General features: G+C 45.1%; 1 protein-coding gene across 9 annotated transcripts in view; it reads right to left on the reverse strand.

Annotated features, from left to right (window-relative positions):
- KCNIP1 (potassium voltage-gated channel interacting protein 1) overlaps positions 1 to 16131 on the reverse strand; it is a 370449-nt gene that overhangs the window by 90786 nt on the left and 263532 nt on the right. The window contains exon 1 of one of the 9 annotated variants that reach the window (XM_072023596.1): positions 1782 to 2071. The exons of 7 other annotated variants lie outside the window; for them this stretch is intronic. Coding sequence is in view for 1 of the 2 variants with exons in the window: in XM_027468249.3 (XP_027324050.1) it covers positions 321 to 414 (94 nt within the window). In the remaining variant the exon portion in view is untranslated. Of the gene's footprint in view, positions 1 to 320; positions 456 to 1781; positions 2072 to 16131 lie in introns of those variants that run through there. One more of the 9 variants, XM_027468249.3, reaches the window with a different exon arrangement.

Genomic DNA, 16131 nt, shown 5'->3' on the forward strand with positions numbered 1-16131 from the left:
ACTATTCACAGCTTGATGATTGCATTTCCTTGGGTGTGTGAGCCAAATTACCAGGAGTGTTGTGAATACATAGAAACCTCATTTACAAATTAGGCTGTTGTAAAACAGATCCAAAAAGACACATCTGTGTATTCTCTGCATTATAAATACTTGCGTTGCCTAAAACTACTTGTTCCTTTGGGTACTGGGCAATATTCATTAATAATGAGGTTTTCGTAGATACTTCTATCTAACAAAAAAGCACAGCCATTTACAAATTATTATTTCTTCTGTTTCTGAAATGTCCAAGGAATATCTGTGTCAAGCCACAAAACCCTTACCAGACTCCCGGGTATGGAGACCAGAGCAGGAGGGGAGAGCACGGAGCCCCATACTGGTCCCAGCCTGGAGATCAGAGCATGCCCAGTACCCCATTCACATTTCAGGGGAAGCCTCCTCACTTGCAGGCAATGATAACAGAGATAATTGTTACATTCCCCCACTGGTCTTAAAAGCAACACTGAGTTTTCAAGCTACTTGCTGTAATACCAAACAAAAGCAAAACTCACAAATCCAACTGAATGATTGAGGACTTGCATTAAAACTAGTTAATGAGCAAACTTCCCCAAAGTATTAATTTATGGTGCTTATAGCTGTGACTACCAAATCCTCTGAGTACTCTGCACACAGAGATTAGAGTCTGCAAAGCCAGTGTGAGTTAGTGTTTAGTTACTAACTCATTAAAATACATAGAATTGACATGGGTGAATTTTCTTGTCTGCTTTCAAAGTCCCAGCTTTCATGTTTATGCTACCCAGCTTTAATGCATGACTCAACAGACATCCAGGGAGGCGAGTTTTTAAACATTTTGTTCCTCGCTTAGGATCAGATTTTGTCACCAACACTCCATTTCTTATGGATGGCAGGATGAGTAGCTGGAATCAATTTCATTGTAAGATCCACTGTTTTGTTTGAATTAATTCTCGGATTAATGAGTAATTTGTTTACTCGTTTAGAAGGGACAATGGGTACCAGAACTTTCAGGAGAAAGTTGTAATTACAGACAACAGCTGTTTTATTCACACTATTGAAGAAAATTTAAGCCTAGTGTATCTGGGTGAAAACCCTTTGAAGGCTTTTACTGAGAAAGCACTCAAACATATGTTTAATTGAGATAGCCCATTGGATTTTACAGGTCCGTGCTGTGACTACATATATACCCACATTAGCACTAATCTTCAGAGATGACAAGTGAAATGAATTATCTTCTCTGTACTTTTTTTTTTAAAGGCAAAAGTCACAAATAGCATCATTCTGTGTTTGTTTATGCCGCTTGATGAGTTTTGTTTAAAACTCGCTGAGGACAGCAAGCGAGTCAGCCTGCTGTCAGTGCGAGGCCCCGCGGGTGGAGCTCATCCCCTGGGGGCTCCGGTCCTCTCCTCCCTCAGCTCAGGGACACAAACGTGGCTGGGGGTGTTCACCAGCAATGGTAAATCGCCTGCTTAGAAATTATTACAACTCAATCAATATCTCATTGCAATTTCAAGAAAAACTCCTCTGGTTAAAAACTCACCCAGGTGCTGAAAACTGCCTTCTTGCTGCCGGAACCGTTCAATGGGGAATTTCAACGATTTGTTTGGAAGAAACAGAACTGACTTTTCTTTACAGCGTCACGAGTGTCACATCATTTTATGTTTCTGTATTTGAGTTTCTGATGGCCGCTAATATCCTGCGAAAGCCTTTGTATTACCTTAACCTGAGAAAAGCCATTGCTATCCAGAAACAACTGAAAACCAGCTTACCTTCCTCTAGAGCAACGCCTCCTTCGCTGCATTTCCACAGCTTGCTTCCAGGCTGGGCCACCTCGTGCTCCTGTGCCCCTCTGACCTGCCTGTTCCCAAACAGCTCTGTGGCACGAGGTTTTACTCTCCCACCATTCCCGTTTCAGCCTGAACTTTTCCCTTGACTAAAACACATCCTTTTTGAATGCAGCAGGGCACAGAGAGACTAAGATGTCTGTCAGTGTCCTGCCTCACCATGCACGCATGTGGCAGCGCCACTGTGAGGGGAGACGAGGCTGCCCCTGCCTCCCTCGGACAGTTCTGGAACGTTCCAAAGGGATGCAGAAGGTTCCAGATGGAACCTGAGGGTCCCAGCCGGCTCTGGAACATTCCAGAGGGTTCCAGGAAGTTCAAGCAGGTTCAGGAACATTCTGCATGGTTCCAGAGGGTTCTGGGAGGGCCCAGCTGAACCCAGCAGCTGGGCAGGGGGCTCCTGAGGGAAGGGATATAAGAAAGGGCAAAACCCTGCCAGGGGGTGTGAGCTGAGAAAGACAGTGTGAGGTACACCCATGTGAGGGTGGCTGTCTGCCTGCTGGCCAAGGCAAACCCACCACAATCACAGAAATGAGGCGTTTTAGGACGAAAAGTTAGTCTCGTTTCATTTTTCTCAGCGTTCAGCAGAGCTAAAACTATTGGTGTATTTAAGAACAGCAGAGAAGAGGAGGGATAACAATCTCTTTACATGTACATTCAGAAAAACAATGTATTTCTAGTAACACATCATGGTTTGTATTAATACTCCATTTCACCAGAGGGATGAAAAGGAAGCCAATGTTCTCCTGGTGTTGGCACCCATTTGGATACCGTTGGTCATTATCTTCTGTCACAAGACTATCTTAAAACATAAAAAAATCAAAACTCCCTGTAGACAAGCATTTGCTTTTCTAGGTGAGTTCTTCCCAGTCAGGACAGGCTCAGGCATGGCTTCTGGTCTTGTTCAAAACTTTCTCATGAATCAGCAATTGGAAATGTACCACCTCAGCCCATCCAGCCAAAAAGACCTTAACCTTTGTAAAATTAAAAAAAATGCAATTTCAAAAATTTTAAACAATTAATTAGTTGGCTCATCTTTCTTACACAAATGTTGCCAAGATTGTAAACCAGGGAGAGCAGGAAATGCCCGCCCCGCTGCAGAACACTGAAAGGTCATGGCAGCCTCCGCTGCCTCCTTCCATAGGCACCAGGAGAGACGTGACGGGTAGGCAGGATGGCAGAGCCTGCAGCAGAGCAGAGAGTGACACTTCAAACCATTTTTATGACAGGCGGTGTTTCAGTAAATAGAAACGTTCCTGTCTGGAAGCACACTGTGTGGTCTTCCAACCTGAGTCCTCTCTGCTCTGCTTCCTCTCACCAGCTGGCGACAGCAAGATGAATGTCTGCACGGCCAGTAGCTGTAGGTCTCTGCTGATGACAAGAACAAGTTTGCTGTTACATGCCTTTTTCTCACCAATTTCATGTTGGCTCATAGAAAAAAAGATCCAGTTACATGTGTGGGAAAACCGAACTGCTCAAACAGAACATAACATGTGCTGCAGAGGACACCACAGGCCATGTTCTCTCCAAACATCTGACCAAGAAATCTCATTAAAAAAAAAAAAAAAAAAAGTTACTGGAACTTATCTTCAATTTCAATGACAAACATTTAATTACCCTACAGTTAAAGCAGTTGGAAACAACACTAAATAATAATGTACCTTTATGAGGGCCCCCAGAAGGTCTAATATGGAATTGAAATCATCAGTGGAAATGGGAGGTTCTTGTCCCAGCCGACATGTGTAACCAGACGTTAAAAACTGGGAACTAAATTGAGTGTTGAGTGCCCATTTCATGGGATCTTAAAGTCAGTTTAAAACTCAGCAATATCTTATCTGAGTGTCTACAATGTTTCTCTCTCATATATGAAATCTGACCAGTTACTTTAGCAATATCTGTGCAGGCTTATGTACCACATCAGCTGAATCTTTGCAGATGATGTGGGAGCTCAACAGCCATGTGAAATTCTTGGTAATAATTTGTTCAAAATGGTGTTTAAAGATTAAAAAATCTAGACTTTTGTGGAACCAATTAATTATGTTATGCACAACTTCTTCCTTAAGACACAATTAAAGTTGGTAATTGATTTTTGTATTTGCATGCAACTTACATTTGAGAGAATATTTTAATTTAAATAAGCTTTTCACCATTGAAATACATTAGCGCAATGTTAATGATTTAGCAGTGAGACCTTCAGCTGCAGGATTGTAGTTCTTTATCAGTAATATCTGTCAATCAATTATATTTTAGAAGGAGGCCATATTACATGTTTGTGACCTGCATCCTTCAATTTATCTGACCCTCTCCCTTATCAGACTTTGCTTGTAATTGCTTGTAGCTGGGATTTTTAAGGCTATCTACCTGCATCAGGATGCCACAGAAAACAGGAAATGAAAGAAAAAGAAAAAAATCTCAAGTCAAAACAAGCTCCTATGCGTTTGATCATGGGTAGGAGTAAAACACATTGTTTTCTCTGTAGAAAGTCAGAGAAGATTAAGGAGGCAACATCTTGCTGTGCAATTACAAAACAAAAACAAAAACATAGGACTGCATGGGTAAGAGATCAATTGGGAAATTTAATTTTTGTATTTTCTAACTTTCTGAGAGCTTGTTTTTACAATTTCTGGGACTTCTGCACTGTGCCACACAGCACACGCTCACACAAACGTTACGGGCTGTTGTTAGCAACATTCAGAAACCAAACCCCCTTCTGAGGGCATGATGCTCTCCTGTCTCCTGTCTTGCAGTTACAGAGCTGGATGCCGTGGGCTTCCCTGTGCCCACCCCAGCAGGTCCCTTGCTTCCCCTTCCTTTCCCTCTCACAGTGCCTTCTGGCTCCCCCACCAGACTTTTCTCTAGCAGGTCATCCCACCTGGGCACTCCTTTTTCCAGATTTGTGCCAATACTTCCTCCAGTATCGCTCCTGAATTTAACTGCTGCTAAGATCTTAGCCATTTAAACCCTCACTCTACCTCCACTCCCCCATCACCCTCATGGCTCTGAGAGCCCCTCGAGCCAGGAAACCTCTTTTTCTCTTGTCCATCACGCAGGCTTCCCTTCTGCCCAGTCCTGGCCCTGCATCTACACATTTTGCTGCATTTCCAGCTGCTCCCTGAAGTGCTGGAGCCAACCCTCATCCCTGTCACAAGACTTCAGTCCAGTGCAGCTTCCAGAGCAAGAAGCATCTTGGGGTGTCCTCAGTGTGTCTGAAATACAGGTGTGAAGTACTTTGGGTCACAAACTCCCAAGATAATCCACATTCAAAGGTGATGATGCCTTTGTCTAAATATATGGCCCTTCAGTTTTGACAGGTTTAAGTGGCATGAAGTTTTTCAAACTGGGTTTACTACCTAGCTTCATTTCTAGCATACTAACCCAAAGTATATAAATTCTCAGCGAGTAAAATGACTGACAGGGTTTACAAAGAATGGTGGCTCTGAAGTACTGCACTGTCTCATGGTTCGAAGAAGCAATTACAATTGATATAGCTGGGAGAACAAATAATCCCAAAGCGGAAAGCACGCTTTTAGTTTTCAACGTAAACAAACAAACAAAAACACATAAAAATTATGTGATAACATACAGATCTAAATCATACAAGCTGTTTCTGCTTTATGTAATTTTGTCACATTGCTTAATAGGAAGCATTCAAAGTGAAGAGCTGTCACAAACTTCCATTGAATCTGCATCTCATCCTCTGTCATTAATTAGCACAACTGCAAAGCTGCATCTATTACAAGCTTCTAAAAAATTAAAATATGCCATTTACTATGTTCTTCTTTTGACCAGCAAGTTTGCTCTGCAAATACAGCAACTTGGTTCCTGTGGAGAACAGACTACGCAGAGAGGTTGCTACTTCTGTGCCATGACCTTCTCTATTTCCAAAGTTTTGCTTTGCAGCAGAAATTTGTCATCACAGCACTAATTCCAGCCATTGTCCCAAAGTGTCCCATTTGCAGCTGAAACATCACAGTTGCCCTTCTGAATTAACCTTCCCAGATTAACTCGAGGTCACTTCATTGTCTCCTTCAGCATCAGTTAGCCACTTTCCTTCGTACTCCCTAGAATCTCATGGTACTTCCAGTTCCTGCCAGGTTTAATTTCCCTTCACACATCCTCAAAAGCCCTTCCCTTTATTTATTCATTTATTTATTTACATTTCCAGACAATTCTCCCCTAACTGAGCCTCTTGTCTTCTGGTTTCCTTGTTCCTGTAGGTCTTCGCTGAGGTTTTCCTTCTGCTTATGCCTTTCATGCTGCAGACAGCTGCCCAAGCTCTTTACAACGGCAGGCTGCAGCTGGTGATGTGTCCTACCCTTTTCAGTTTAGTGTCATCTGTTACAACAAAAAGTTTTGCCAGAAACATCTTTGCAGATATTAACTTCTAACATTTTCTGGTATGGGATGGCTGGTTAGACAGATTAAAAAAATAAATAAATTGAATAGTGGCTAATTGACTAGCTCAGAGTAAAGGAAAGATTTGCTAAAGATATCCCAAAGTAGTTTTGGTTCATTTGTTTGCTTTGACTTCAAATAAAAGCATGCTGTTATAGAAAAGTATCACAGAGTTCACAGTCAATGTCGGCAAATCCTATAATGAAGTCTGCTGTATTTGCATATGCAATTAATACTGCATATGGTAGCACTTGGTTTGTTAGTTCTTCCTTTAAACAGCATTCAGTAATCTGCACTTCAAGGAGTAACACACCATGCCAAGCTTTTAAAGTGCTTTACGAACATATTTCATTGATCTTCAGCAACTTCTAGGGGTGCACATTATCATCCTTACTCTACCAATAGATAAAACATTGCACAGAAAATTAATGTACATTTTTTTCAAGGCATTTTGTGCTTAACCCTTAATAAGGCCTAGAAACATGGGTGTAACATCAAGATCCCTGAAAGAAACTGAAAAGGTTCAAATGCTGGCAATAGAAACAGCTAAGGCATGGGAAGATTTCTGCATGAGGAGAGATCGGATGGTCTAGACCTAGTTAAAAGAGAATGAACATATGGGTGAGGAGATACAAGCAACCAGGACACAACTTGCCAATGCCTCTTCCCTCTTCATCATGATTTAATGAAAATCTGCAAGTGGAGATGCACTGAAATTCAGAGGCAGGCCATTTAAAAAGAAATAATGCTGCGTACAGCTCATACAGCCCCACAACCGTAACATCTCTGTGGGGCAAGAAGGGGCTCCAAATGCACCTGTGCTCCAAATAAACGCAGCACCCCTTTCTCCTCCATCACCCTGCAAAAGCATGCAGAGGGAAGACACACCATTACACCACGCTTGCAGAAATACATTGCTGGAAGCAAACCTGCTTTAGGTTGTTAACCAATAATAAGCTGTGCAGGGTTCGGAGAGCACCTCCCAGATGGCTAACTCAGAGCTGCTGGGGAGAGGTTTTTTTATTTGTTTTGTTTTGTTTTGTTTTGTTTTAACCCTAAAACTTCCAAGGTTTCCTGCTTGTGCCTCTGTAGCATTCACTGTAAGTCACCAGGTAACAGAGGAGAAACAGGAGAGGAACATGACTGGCTGCATCCATGCTTTTGGAAGAACTGCAGGAACAGAGCAGGCTTGCAGTCAGGGCTGAGCAGCACGCTCTTTGCAGGCAACTTTTCCAAGTGCCCTGAAGAAGGTGCTCAGGACTGCTGCCATGAGAGCTGTAAGGAGGGCAGTGACTTGGTTGCTGAAAGTATTTTGCTTCCAAAATCAACAGAAAGATTATCTGAAAGACGTGCATCTGAAATCCATGCTGGAGAAGAAGGTGCTAGCTGAGAAAAAAGAGAGCAGGGCTCCTCATTATAGTAGAAAGTTTACTAATTAGAACTGCCGGTTCCTGGGAATGAGGAATGAGGTTTTCTGTTTTGTAAGCAGCTGAAAAGGTGACCTTTAGCAACAAGGACAGCTGCACCTAGGAAGGGATTATATACACACATCCCAGGAAAAAAATAATATTGCCAGCAAGGTTGTCAATTTCAGTATTATTTTTTCACATAGGATGTGGAAAACTGGGCTAGAAAAGGAGTCACCTGGACTGGATTCTACCCAGAAGTATGGAAAGTGATAAAATCAATGACATGGGACTAGATTTTTTAATAGGGAAGGAACAGGTTAGAGGATGCTTAGGTTTTGCAATTGGCTGCGCCTGATACAATTCATGCTCTGCTGATGAAATCTCAGGGCTCTTAGCAGATATTGGCAATGCTGAAGTACAGGGATAAGGTGCAGAAGGCTGAAACTGGATAAACACACTTCCTGTCTTTACAAAAGGCAGAGGATGGGGAGATGGGGAATTAGATACCTATCAGCTTAGCTTCAGTTCCTAGAAACAAATAAAACCAAACAATGGGTAAGCAGAGAGAAAATCACAAAGAAAATGAGTGGCTGCTCGATTGGATCTGTTCAGAGTAATTGGTGTCAAACCAATCTCATTTCCTTCAATAGGAAGATAATAGATTTTGTGCCACATCTTGATTTCTCTAAAGCTTTTCACAGGGTTTCATATCAGTTTCTTGTATGTGAGCTAAGAAAACAAAGGGGAGGGGGAGTGGGGGGAATGCAGACCTGCTTGAAAAACTACTCAGAGCAGTGTCAAAGGTTCATTCACAAAACAGAAGAAATAAAAAAACCTGAGCTTCATGGGGGCTGTCTTAGGTCTGTCATCAATCATTATGAATGGCAGCTGAATGAGTGTACTTACTAGATTTGCAAATAATACCAAGCTGGGAAAGGGGCAAATAGGTTGAGGATCAAATATGGCCTTCAAAATGGTCTTAAAAGTGGAAGTTGAAGTCCTAAAATAAATACCAGGACTCCATTCAAAAAGAAAAAAAAAAGCAGAAATCTATCCCTATGCTGTAATAATCATCTGCACAAATGTAGGGGAGAGAAATCTTACTGGTATTAAAGCTCCATTAAAAATTGGGAGCTGTGTTAAGCATCAAAACAGTATGTTGCAAAAACCAGGCAAATACTCTTCTAGAAGTACAGCCACAGAGACAGCTTGCAAGACAAATGAAATAGCCCCTCTACTCTTTTCCACGCTGTGAAGACCTCAGCTGGAGTACAACATCTATTCTGGGTCATGCACACGCAGAAAGATATGAGCCAATTAAAGAAAGTCCAAAGCAGAGAGAATGATCAATAGTCTAATAAACAAGACCTGAACAACCTGAGGTTGTTCAGGAAAGGACAGACTGAAAAGAGACGACAAGTACACAAAAGACCGTGCTGAGGAAGAGGTTAATCTGTTCTGCATGTCCTCAGTGGATAGAAGTAACGAGCTTCAGGTTTTGCAGGGAAGAATCAATTTGGTCAGAGGAAAAAGCTTTCCACTAGAGAAGGTAACAAAGCACCGAAATAAATTGCCTAGAGAGACTGAGGACAGTCTGTGTTGGGAGGGCTTCACGAAGGAGTCACAGAACAGCTGCCAGGGAGCTGCCCTGGGGCAGACGGGTGCATCAAATTGGGTCCAGAGGGGTCTCTGCTATCGCAGTGCCTCTGCTGCCTCGTGCCCGCTCCGCAGCCCGCCAGCTCACTGTCGTAGCAAAACGGAGAGCTCATCACAAGCAGATCCCCTGCATTTGGTATGCAAACTTCAACTAAAAGGGTAGCTTCAAGCTGAAGCTTTCCTTCCGAAGCCCTTCAACACCTCGATACCCCGTACATCTACAGTGCCCTAAGTGCTAAAGCTCTATGGGCTTTAGCATTAGTAAGTACTAGGGGGCGTTGGGAAATGGCACGGATAAAATTCCCAGCAAGAATGTGCAAGGTCACACAGAAAGCCAGCGAGAGAACACATAGCAGTGTCCTCTGGCTCAGACACCCTTGCTGTTGCCAGCTGCTCGCCCTCCCCTCCGCTATTTTCGTACAGATGTACAACATTCATTAACCTTCTCACCAGACCAGAAAGCTAAATTCCATGTCCACCTTCCCGAGCTGCTCAGAAACTTATTGGTTTCTTGTTCTCATGCATAAATTTAGAACCAGTTTAATTTTCTGGGCAGTAAATTGTTAATTATCAGAGCCCAGGCAATCAAGCTAGATGCTACGGAACTGCTAGCTCTGGAGCAGCCAGTTGCCACTTTGAGACGTGCCCATCCTGAATCCCCTCTGCTGGAATTAGCACTCACTTCCCAGCCCAGGAAACAGAAAAAAAGGTGTGCTGGGAATCTGTCACAAGCGGGCACCTGGGGGCTGTGACCAGAAGGGGCTGGGCTCTGACATGAGCATCGTCCTGTCCCAGGTCCCTGGAGGAGATGAGCTCCTAGCTGGGTCTGGAGTCAGCTGGCAGAGCCCCTGGGGCTGACCATGCCCTCTGCTCCCCCTACCCCCCTCTCCCACTTGCATCGCCCGTGTCCTGGTTTATGGTGGAGGGTGGCTGTCACACCCCTTCACTTTTCTGAGAGATTTCTTTATAATTTGCATGCGTGTGTCTTTGCGTAATGGCATGCTGGGGAGTTCAAAGCTGTTTTCTCACTTTGAAAGTAGTCCTTGCGTGTAAGCTGTCCCGAGTCTGATGTGCACCAGGCTTGTATTTTTGTTCTTGATTGAGTACTGCTGCACTGTATTCCTTTTAAAACTCCAGCTATTCTGGGAGAGGTGTATAATTTAATATGTTCAATAGATTTCTTGTCAGGCATTCATGTACGACTTCCTTCATCTCACACTCAGATGTTTGATTTTCCACAGTAATTGGATTTGCCGCATTTGTGTTTACTTTTACGACCTATGGTAAATGATACTTTTTTAGCCAGGGACTACTAAAGCTTTTGCCAGAGCCTCCAATAACCTACCATGGAAGTGTTTGCTGAAACCTCAGTGTCAATTTTCAGGCAATGCAAAATCCTTTTTACATAGGGTGTTAACAAACACATAATATAGTCTGAACACTACATTAAATGAAAGCTCTTCCTTACAAGGGTGGCTGTGGGCACACAGCACAACGTTGTTAGCTTACTGTATGGTCAGATGCACAGCTATCTAACGTATTGACAGTGGGCCAGGTCCTGGGTGTCCATGCAGAGACCAGGAAGAACAATTTTGCTCACAGGAACCATCTAAATCCCGTTCACAGGCAGAACTGGCCTCCCTGCGAAGGCAATGTGAGAAATCCGAAGATATGGTGCTGGAGAGACCTCCAAAGCCTCCTGCAGGGACACAGCCAGTGTCCCAGGGAACTTGGAGCCATGAAGCTGGTCTAGGACTGAATACAACAAAAGCTGTGAGAAGGTGAGAGCTGTATGACATCCCATGCCTCGTCACAGTCCTCTGCCAGTAAAGCTGAAATCTAGAGAAACAATCTCCTCAGCAAGCACTGAGACCTGCTGAGAGCAGGTGGGAGACCTCCCACCAGGGTGGGGAGGGCTGCCAGCTCCTAACTAGGCAGGACAGAGGCCAGGAGTAACACCAGGTTAAAAGACTTATGTCTTTAACTTCAGGAAAGCACACACAGGGCACACTTCTTAATTTGTCTTTGGTGCTTGCATCGGTGGTCCTCAAGTTTCTCATACAAGTCCTAGCACATTTGTTTTCTTTCTTCTCTGCCCAGGTACACGCATGCTGTATTTGGTGTTGTCAGTTGTGCTCAGGACTCACTGGAGCTGCTTTCAGCCCTTTCCTTTTGTATTTAAAACACCCAGCCGTGATTTCTAAGCAGCCGAGCTCAAAAAGATGCTTTTACAAGTAAGAAGCAGAAGGTCACACAGCTGCAGGGAGCGATACCGCATCCTGCAGGAGGTGGAAAGGAGCACAGAGGCCCCGGTGCAGGCTGCCCAGCCGCTGCTGTCGTGTGGGATGCGGAGCAGGCAGCCGGGCTGTGTGTGCACAGCGATGCCGCCAGCCTGCTCCCAGCAGGGCCCTCCATGGGCTTCTCCCACCAGCTTCACAGAGGCCAGCTGGGGGCAGGAACTTGTTCCTCGCTGCATTCCCTACTCGTCATTACACTGCGTGGTCTGTGGGGACTCCCAGGGTACAGGCCTCGAGTTTTCTAAATATGAAGACTAAAACCGAGGGCAGTGAATGTCCAGGAGGGGGTGAGGAGCAGCAGAGGGTGCGCAGCAGTTCTAGCAGCCAGCAATCCTCCTGGCAACAACTGCAGGTACACAGCACCAGCTGCTAACTGCAGCCAGCCAGTCCTCAGTCCTGTTATCCTGGCAAGTTTTTGAGTTATATTAGACTGGCTGAGCAGCTCGCTTGCTGTCCTAGACCACCCCTGAAAGATAGCTCTGAGTCTCATGCAGCACATAGCACCGGGACAATCCGACAGAACTACAGAAAAAGACTTCCTCTTTTTCCTTGCTACTGGAGCATTTTCCCACCCTACAGTCGATGCGTACTGTACAGTGAAATTTTCACAAGAATGAGCCAGGAAAAGAAAAACCACACAACTTTCTGAAGATGTCAGAATTAGGGCATCTCAGCATTGTTGGGATGTTTATTGAATTCATATTTTTCCTCCTCATCAAATGACACAAGAGAATAAATTCTTTAAGAATAGTAACAATACAGAGGTCAGGACAAAAGGCAAAAAAGGGGACAATTTTGACGACTGGTAAAATCCTTTGAATCCAGGAGAACTGATCTCCGAAGCAATTTTAAGCACAGAAGCATCCAGTTAGGACAGAAGTGGGTCAGGTGTTTAATGGAAAAGCACAGACTAAAGCAAAAAGGTTTTTTCCACTTCACAGTACAGCAATCTTGGATTGAATAGCAAGCCCAAAGCTAGAGGTTTGTGAGATACAGGAATGTCGATACGAACTCTGCACTAGCTGGTTAGGGGAGTCCAGCAAGCACCCCAGAGAGATGCCGTCTGTCACGGTGGGCTCCTGCGAACTGTAGGGCACAGAAGCTCCCCTGGCCTCTCAGAGAGACCTGAACTGATGCAGACAGGCGTTCCTGTCGGCTCTCTGCATCTCGCATACAGTTTCTGCCTGCCTTGTCCTGTGGCAGGACTTTCCAGCAGTATGCATGTAGGTGAGAGGAGGTACAAGCTGACCTGGAGCCAGGCACCACTGCCGGCATGTTCACAGCAGCTCCACCGATGTGACAGCTTGTGGTGACACTCAGATCTCATCCCTTCTCGTGCTGACACCATCGCCCCTGGGGATGCATGTATACTAGCAGTTCCTGCCTGAGAAAAGAATGGTCTCGTGATGTCTGGAGATGGACCAGGAAGACAAAACCCAGGCTGTTTCAGCCGTGAGCTTCTTCTTTAAGTTCTCCCAGCTCCTCTTAAGCTTTGAAGTGTTCCTACAGAGCCTGCTAGGACAATGTGTCCCAAGATGCCTGCTCGTGCTCAGTGGTATCACCAGATAAATACGAGTAAGTTAACGTAGACAGGACGAGAGCAGGCATCACTGGTGAGCCTCAGAGCCTGCAGCACTCAGCCTGGCTGCCCTCACGGTGTGTTAGCTGCAGCTCAACAGCACCAAGCTGCTCCCTAACCCCTAGCTCAAGGACCTTGGGCTCTGGGGCAGAAGTTTCTACAGCTGGAACGTGATGTTTTTGCTATTTGCAAGGAGTTTTGTATTATTACTATTATTTTTAATGTCTCTGCTTGGTGCTTAGGCAACGAAGCCACCCTGCATGCAGTAGAAGGGACAGTCACAAACAGGAACGTAGCAGCCACAGAGCATAACGACAGTGTGTACGGGCTTCTGGCTTCTCTGACACCAAAAAGTATATTATACAGAAGATATATGTTATACAAACTGCTTCATTATCTCACAAAGTAAGAATATAGAGTGGTTTGATAATACCTATGTTAAGTGGGATTTTTAACGGCTGTAGAATCTCTGTGCAGTATTATGTTAAGGGCCAATAAGTTAATCTTACATTGCCCAGTGTGTGCACACTGTCTGGAAGCTGTGCAGATGCGCTCACAACAACCACTGCCTTAATGCAGCATTTCCAGTTTCAGGAGAAAACCCATGTGAAGAACAGTGTGAGAGTTGTGCATTATTTGTGCAATGATTCTGAATGGCTGTTTGTTTCCCTGCTTTTGCACAGGATGCTAGACGTGCTACCTCCTGCCCTGACTTCTCTGAGAGACCAGAGGAAACCTGAGCTGAGTTACCCCGAGCACCACCAGCTCTACCTCTCTGTCAGACTGAAGCCCTCAGCATGGGACAGAGCTGTGAAAAACGAAGGAAATTGGCTTGGAGTTCTGTTTAAAAAGGAGCCTGATGAATGGGAACAGAAAGGAACCTGAGATCCTTTGGGCTGCATCTCACAGCCTGATGCTGGCAAGTGCTCGGGTAAGGGGAGCTGCCGAGCAGGGCAAGGCGAGGCGAGGCTGCTTCCCGAGAGGCAGTCACTGATTGACCCGAGGCTCCAGCTGACATGTCCCAAAGCTAGACACTTCGTTTCCAAGAGACTAAGCTATCTAGCTTTCCATTTAAAAATGCCCTCAGTGGTGGAGGCTCTTCCAAGGAATTAAACAAAACCTTTCAAACTGAAGGAGCCAGAGGAAGAAGCCACAGAGCTGACACAAAGTGTTTGGAGCGTCGCCTCTTGGGAGGAAAGAAGGAAATGATGCTCACTGCTGGTTAAATGCAATGCATCCTTGTTGTTTGTGCTGCCAGGAGCCATCTGGCCTTCAGTTACAAAGTGCTTACCCTTTGGTCTCCCCTGGTACCTGCAGAAGGTTACTCTCCCTGCCACCTTTTCTCCCTCCAGCCCTGAGCTGCCCGATGAGAAGACGCCAGGAACATCTAGGCAGTGTGCGAGAACCAGGCTTTATCTCTCCCCAGAACCAATCCCACTCCTATCAGAAACGTCAGAGCCTCTCACCCTCCTTGCTGATGTCCCCTATCTAGGATGTTTGGTAAATTGAGACAGCAGCCGACGCAAACACAGACTGCCTGCCAGAATAAAAATCACCTTTTTGCTCGATGGAGAGGATGACCAGGAGCGACAGCACTGTGCCAATGGGGGAAATCAACTCTGCTCAGTCACTGTGATACAAGACAACACCGAAAAATGCATTTAGGAGACAGAAATGTTGTAATGTCTTTAGAATTTAGGTAGTAATAGGAGTCAGAGAAAGACTTCATTCTTGCCCATTCTGCTCTGTCTGTAGTGCAGGCTCCTTCCCACCAAAGAGAAGAGCTACATTCTTCTGCCCTAGCCTGCTTTGCTGCCTTCTTCGTCTTGACAGCTTCTTACACACTGAGAGATCTTATTTTGATACTTTCTGCACCTGAAGGAAATGAGCATGCCCAAATAATTCACTGGATCTGAGAAAGGTGGGGCTCTAGGCTCTATGTTTACCTGGGAAACTTACGCACTTTCTTTGGAAAAAATTTGCAATTGCAGGAGATGAGCAGAAATATCCTGCTGATATTACAAATCAAGAGCGATGTAAGATTAGTGGGAAAAAGGTAGGATCCTCATTGTGCATGAAACCCATCAAGTCCCCCGTGACGATCTCTCAGCCAACTTCTAAGGAGTGAATTAGATGATCACTACGGTGAGTCTGTCAGTGGTGGCAGAGCGAAGAGAGAGGTTTATAATGTGCACAGCAGTACATAATAGTGTGCCCTGTTAGCAAATTCATAGGGCTTCATCTCTACTGATTTGGTACCTTTCCATTTAAAAGTTCCATGTGTTTTATGGTCAAGGTTAACCTTGTAGGAAACTGAATCTGGTCGTTACTTTTAGCTCCATTTTACATATAAGTAAATCAAATACGCAGAGAAAAAGACATTTTGTCTGTCCCAGCATCAACGTGGAGAAGTGAGAATAGAAACTCTGACAGCCCTGCCATGGTTAGGATGTGGAACCCCTGGCAGACAGCAGCAAAGAGGCTTGTTTCTGTTCAGAAAGTCCTCGTCCCTTGCTTATTCTGTGCTCACAGAGAGGGGCACAGTCCTGTTAGCTCACCTCGGTGTGCACAGGTGGTTTGCAGGCCAGAGCCCCTCTCTGTGAATACAAACACTTCCTAAGGAAAACCAAGAACAAGCAACAGGCAAAAATCCCAAAGCTGGCACAGAGAACTGGGTACTTGCTATAAACAGCTCACACCGGCTGCACCACTCCAGCTTAACCCCCAAAACATTTTCACTCAGGACACCGAGTCACACCAACCCAGCTGCCCTCCTTTATCAGATCATCTGTGACAACTCTGTGGCGACCAGGAGCAGGAGGGCAGGTTGGGGGGCGTGCTGCGGGCACAGGAGGCAGGGCCCCAGGTGCGTACCGAGCACCACCAAGGACGAGAGGAGAGGCAGCAGACAACTGTGCTGGAACTGCCAGGGTAACAGAACG

Source organism: Anas platyrhynchos, chromosome 14 (genome assembly GCF_047663525.1).
Source record: "Anas platyrhynchos isolate ZD024472 breed Pekin duck chromosome 14, IASCAAS_PekinDuck_T2T, whole genome shotgun sequence".
Lineage (NCBI taxonomy): Eukaryota > Metazoa > Chordata > Aves > Anseriformes > Anatidae > Anas > Anas platyrhynchos.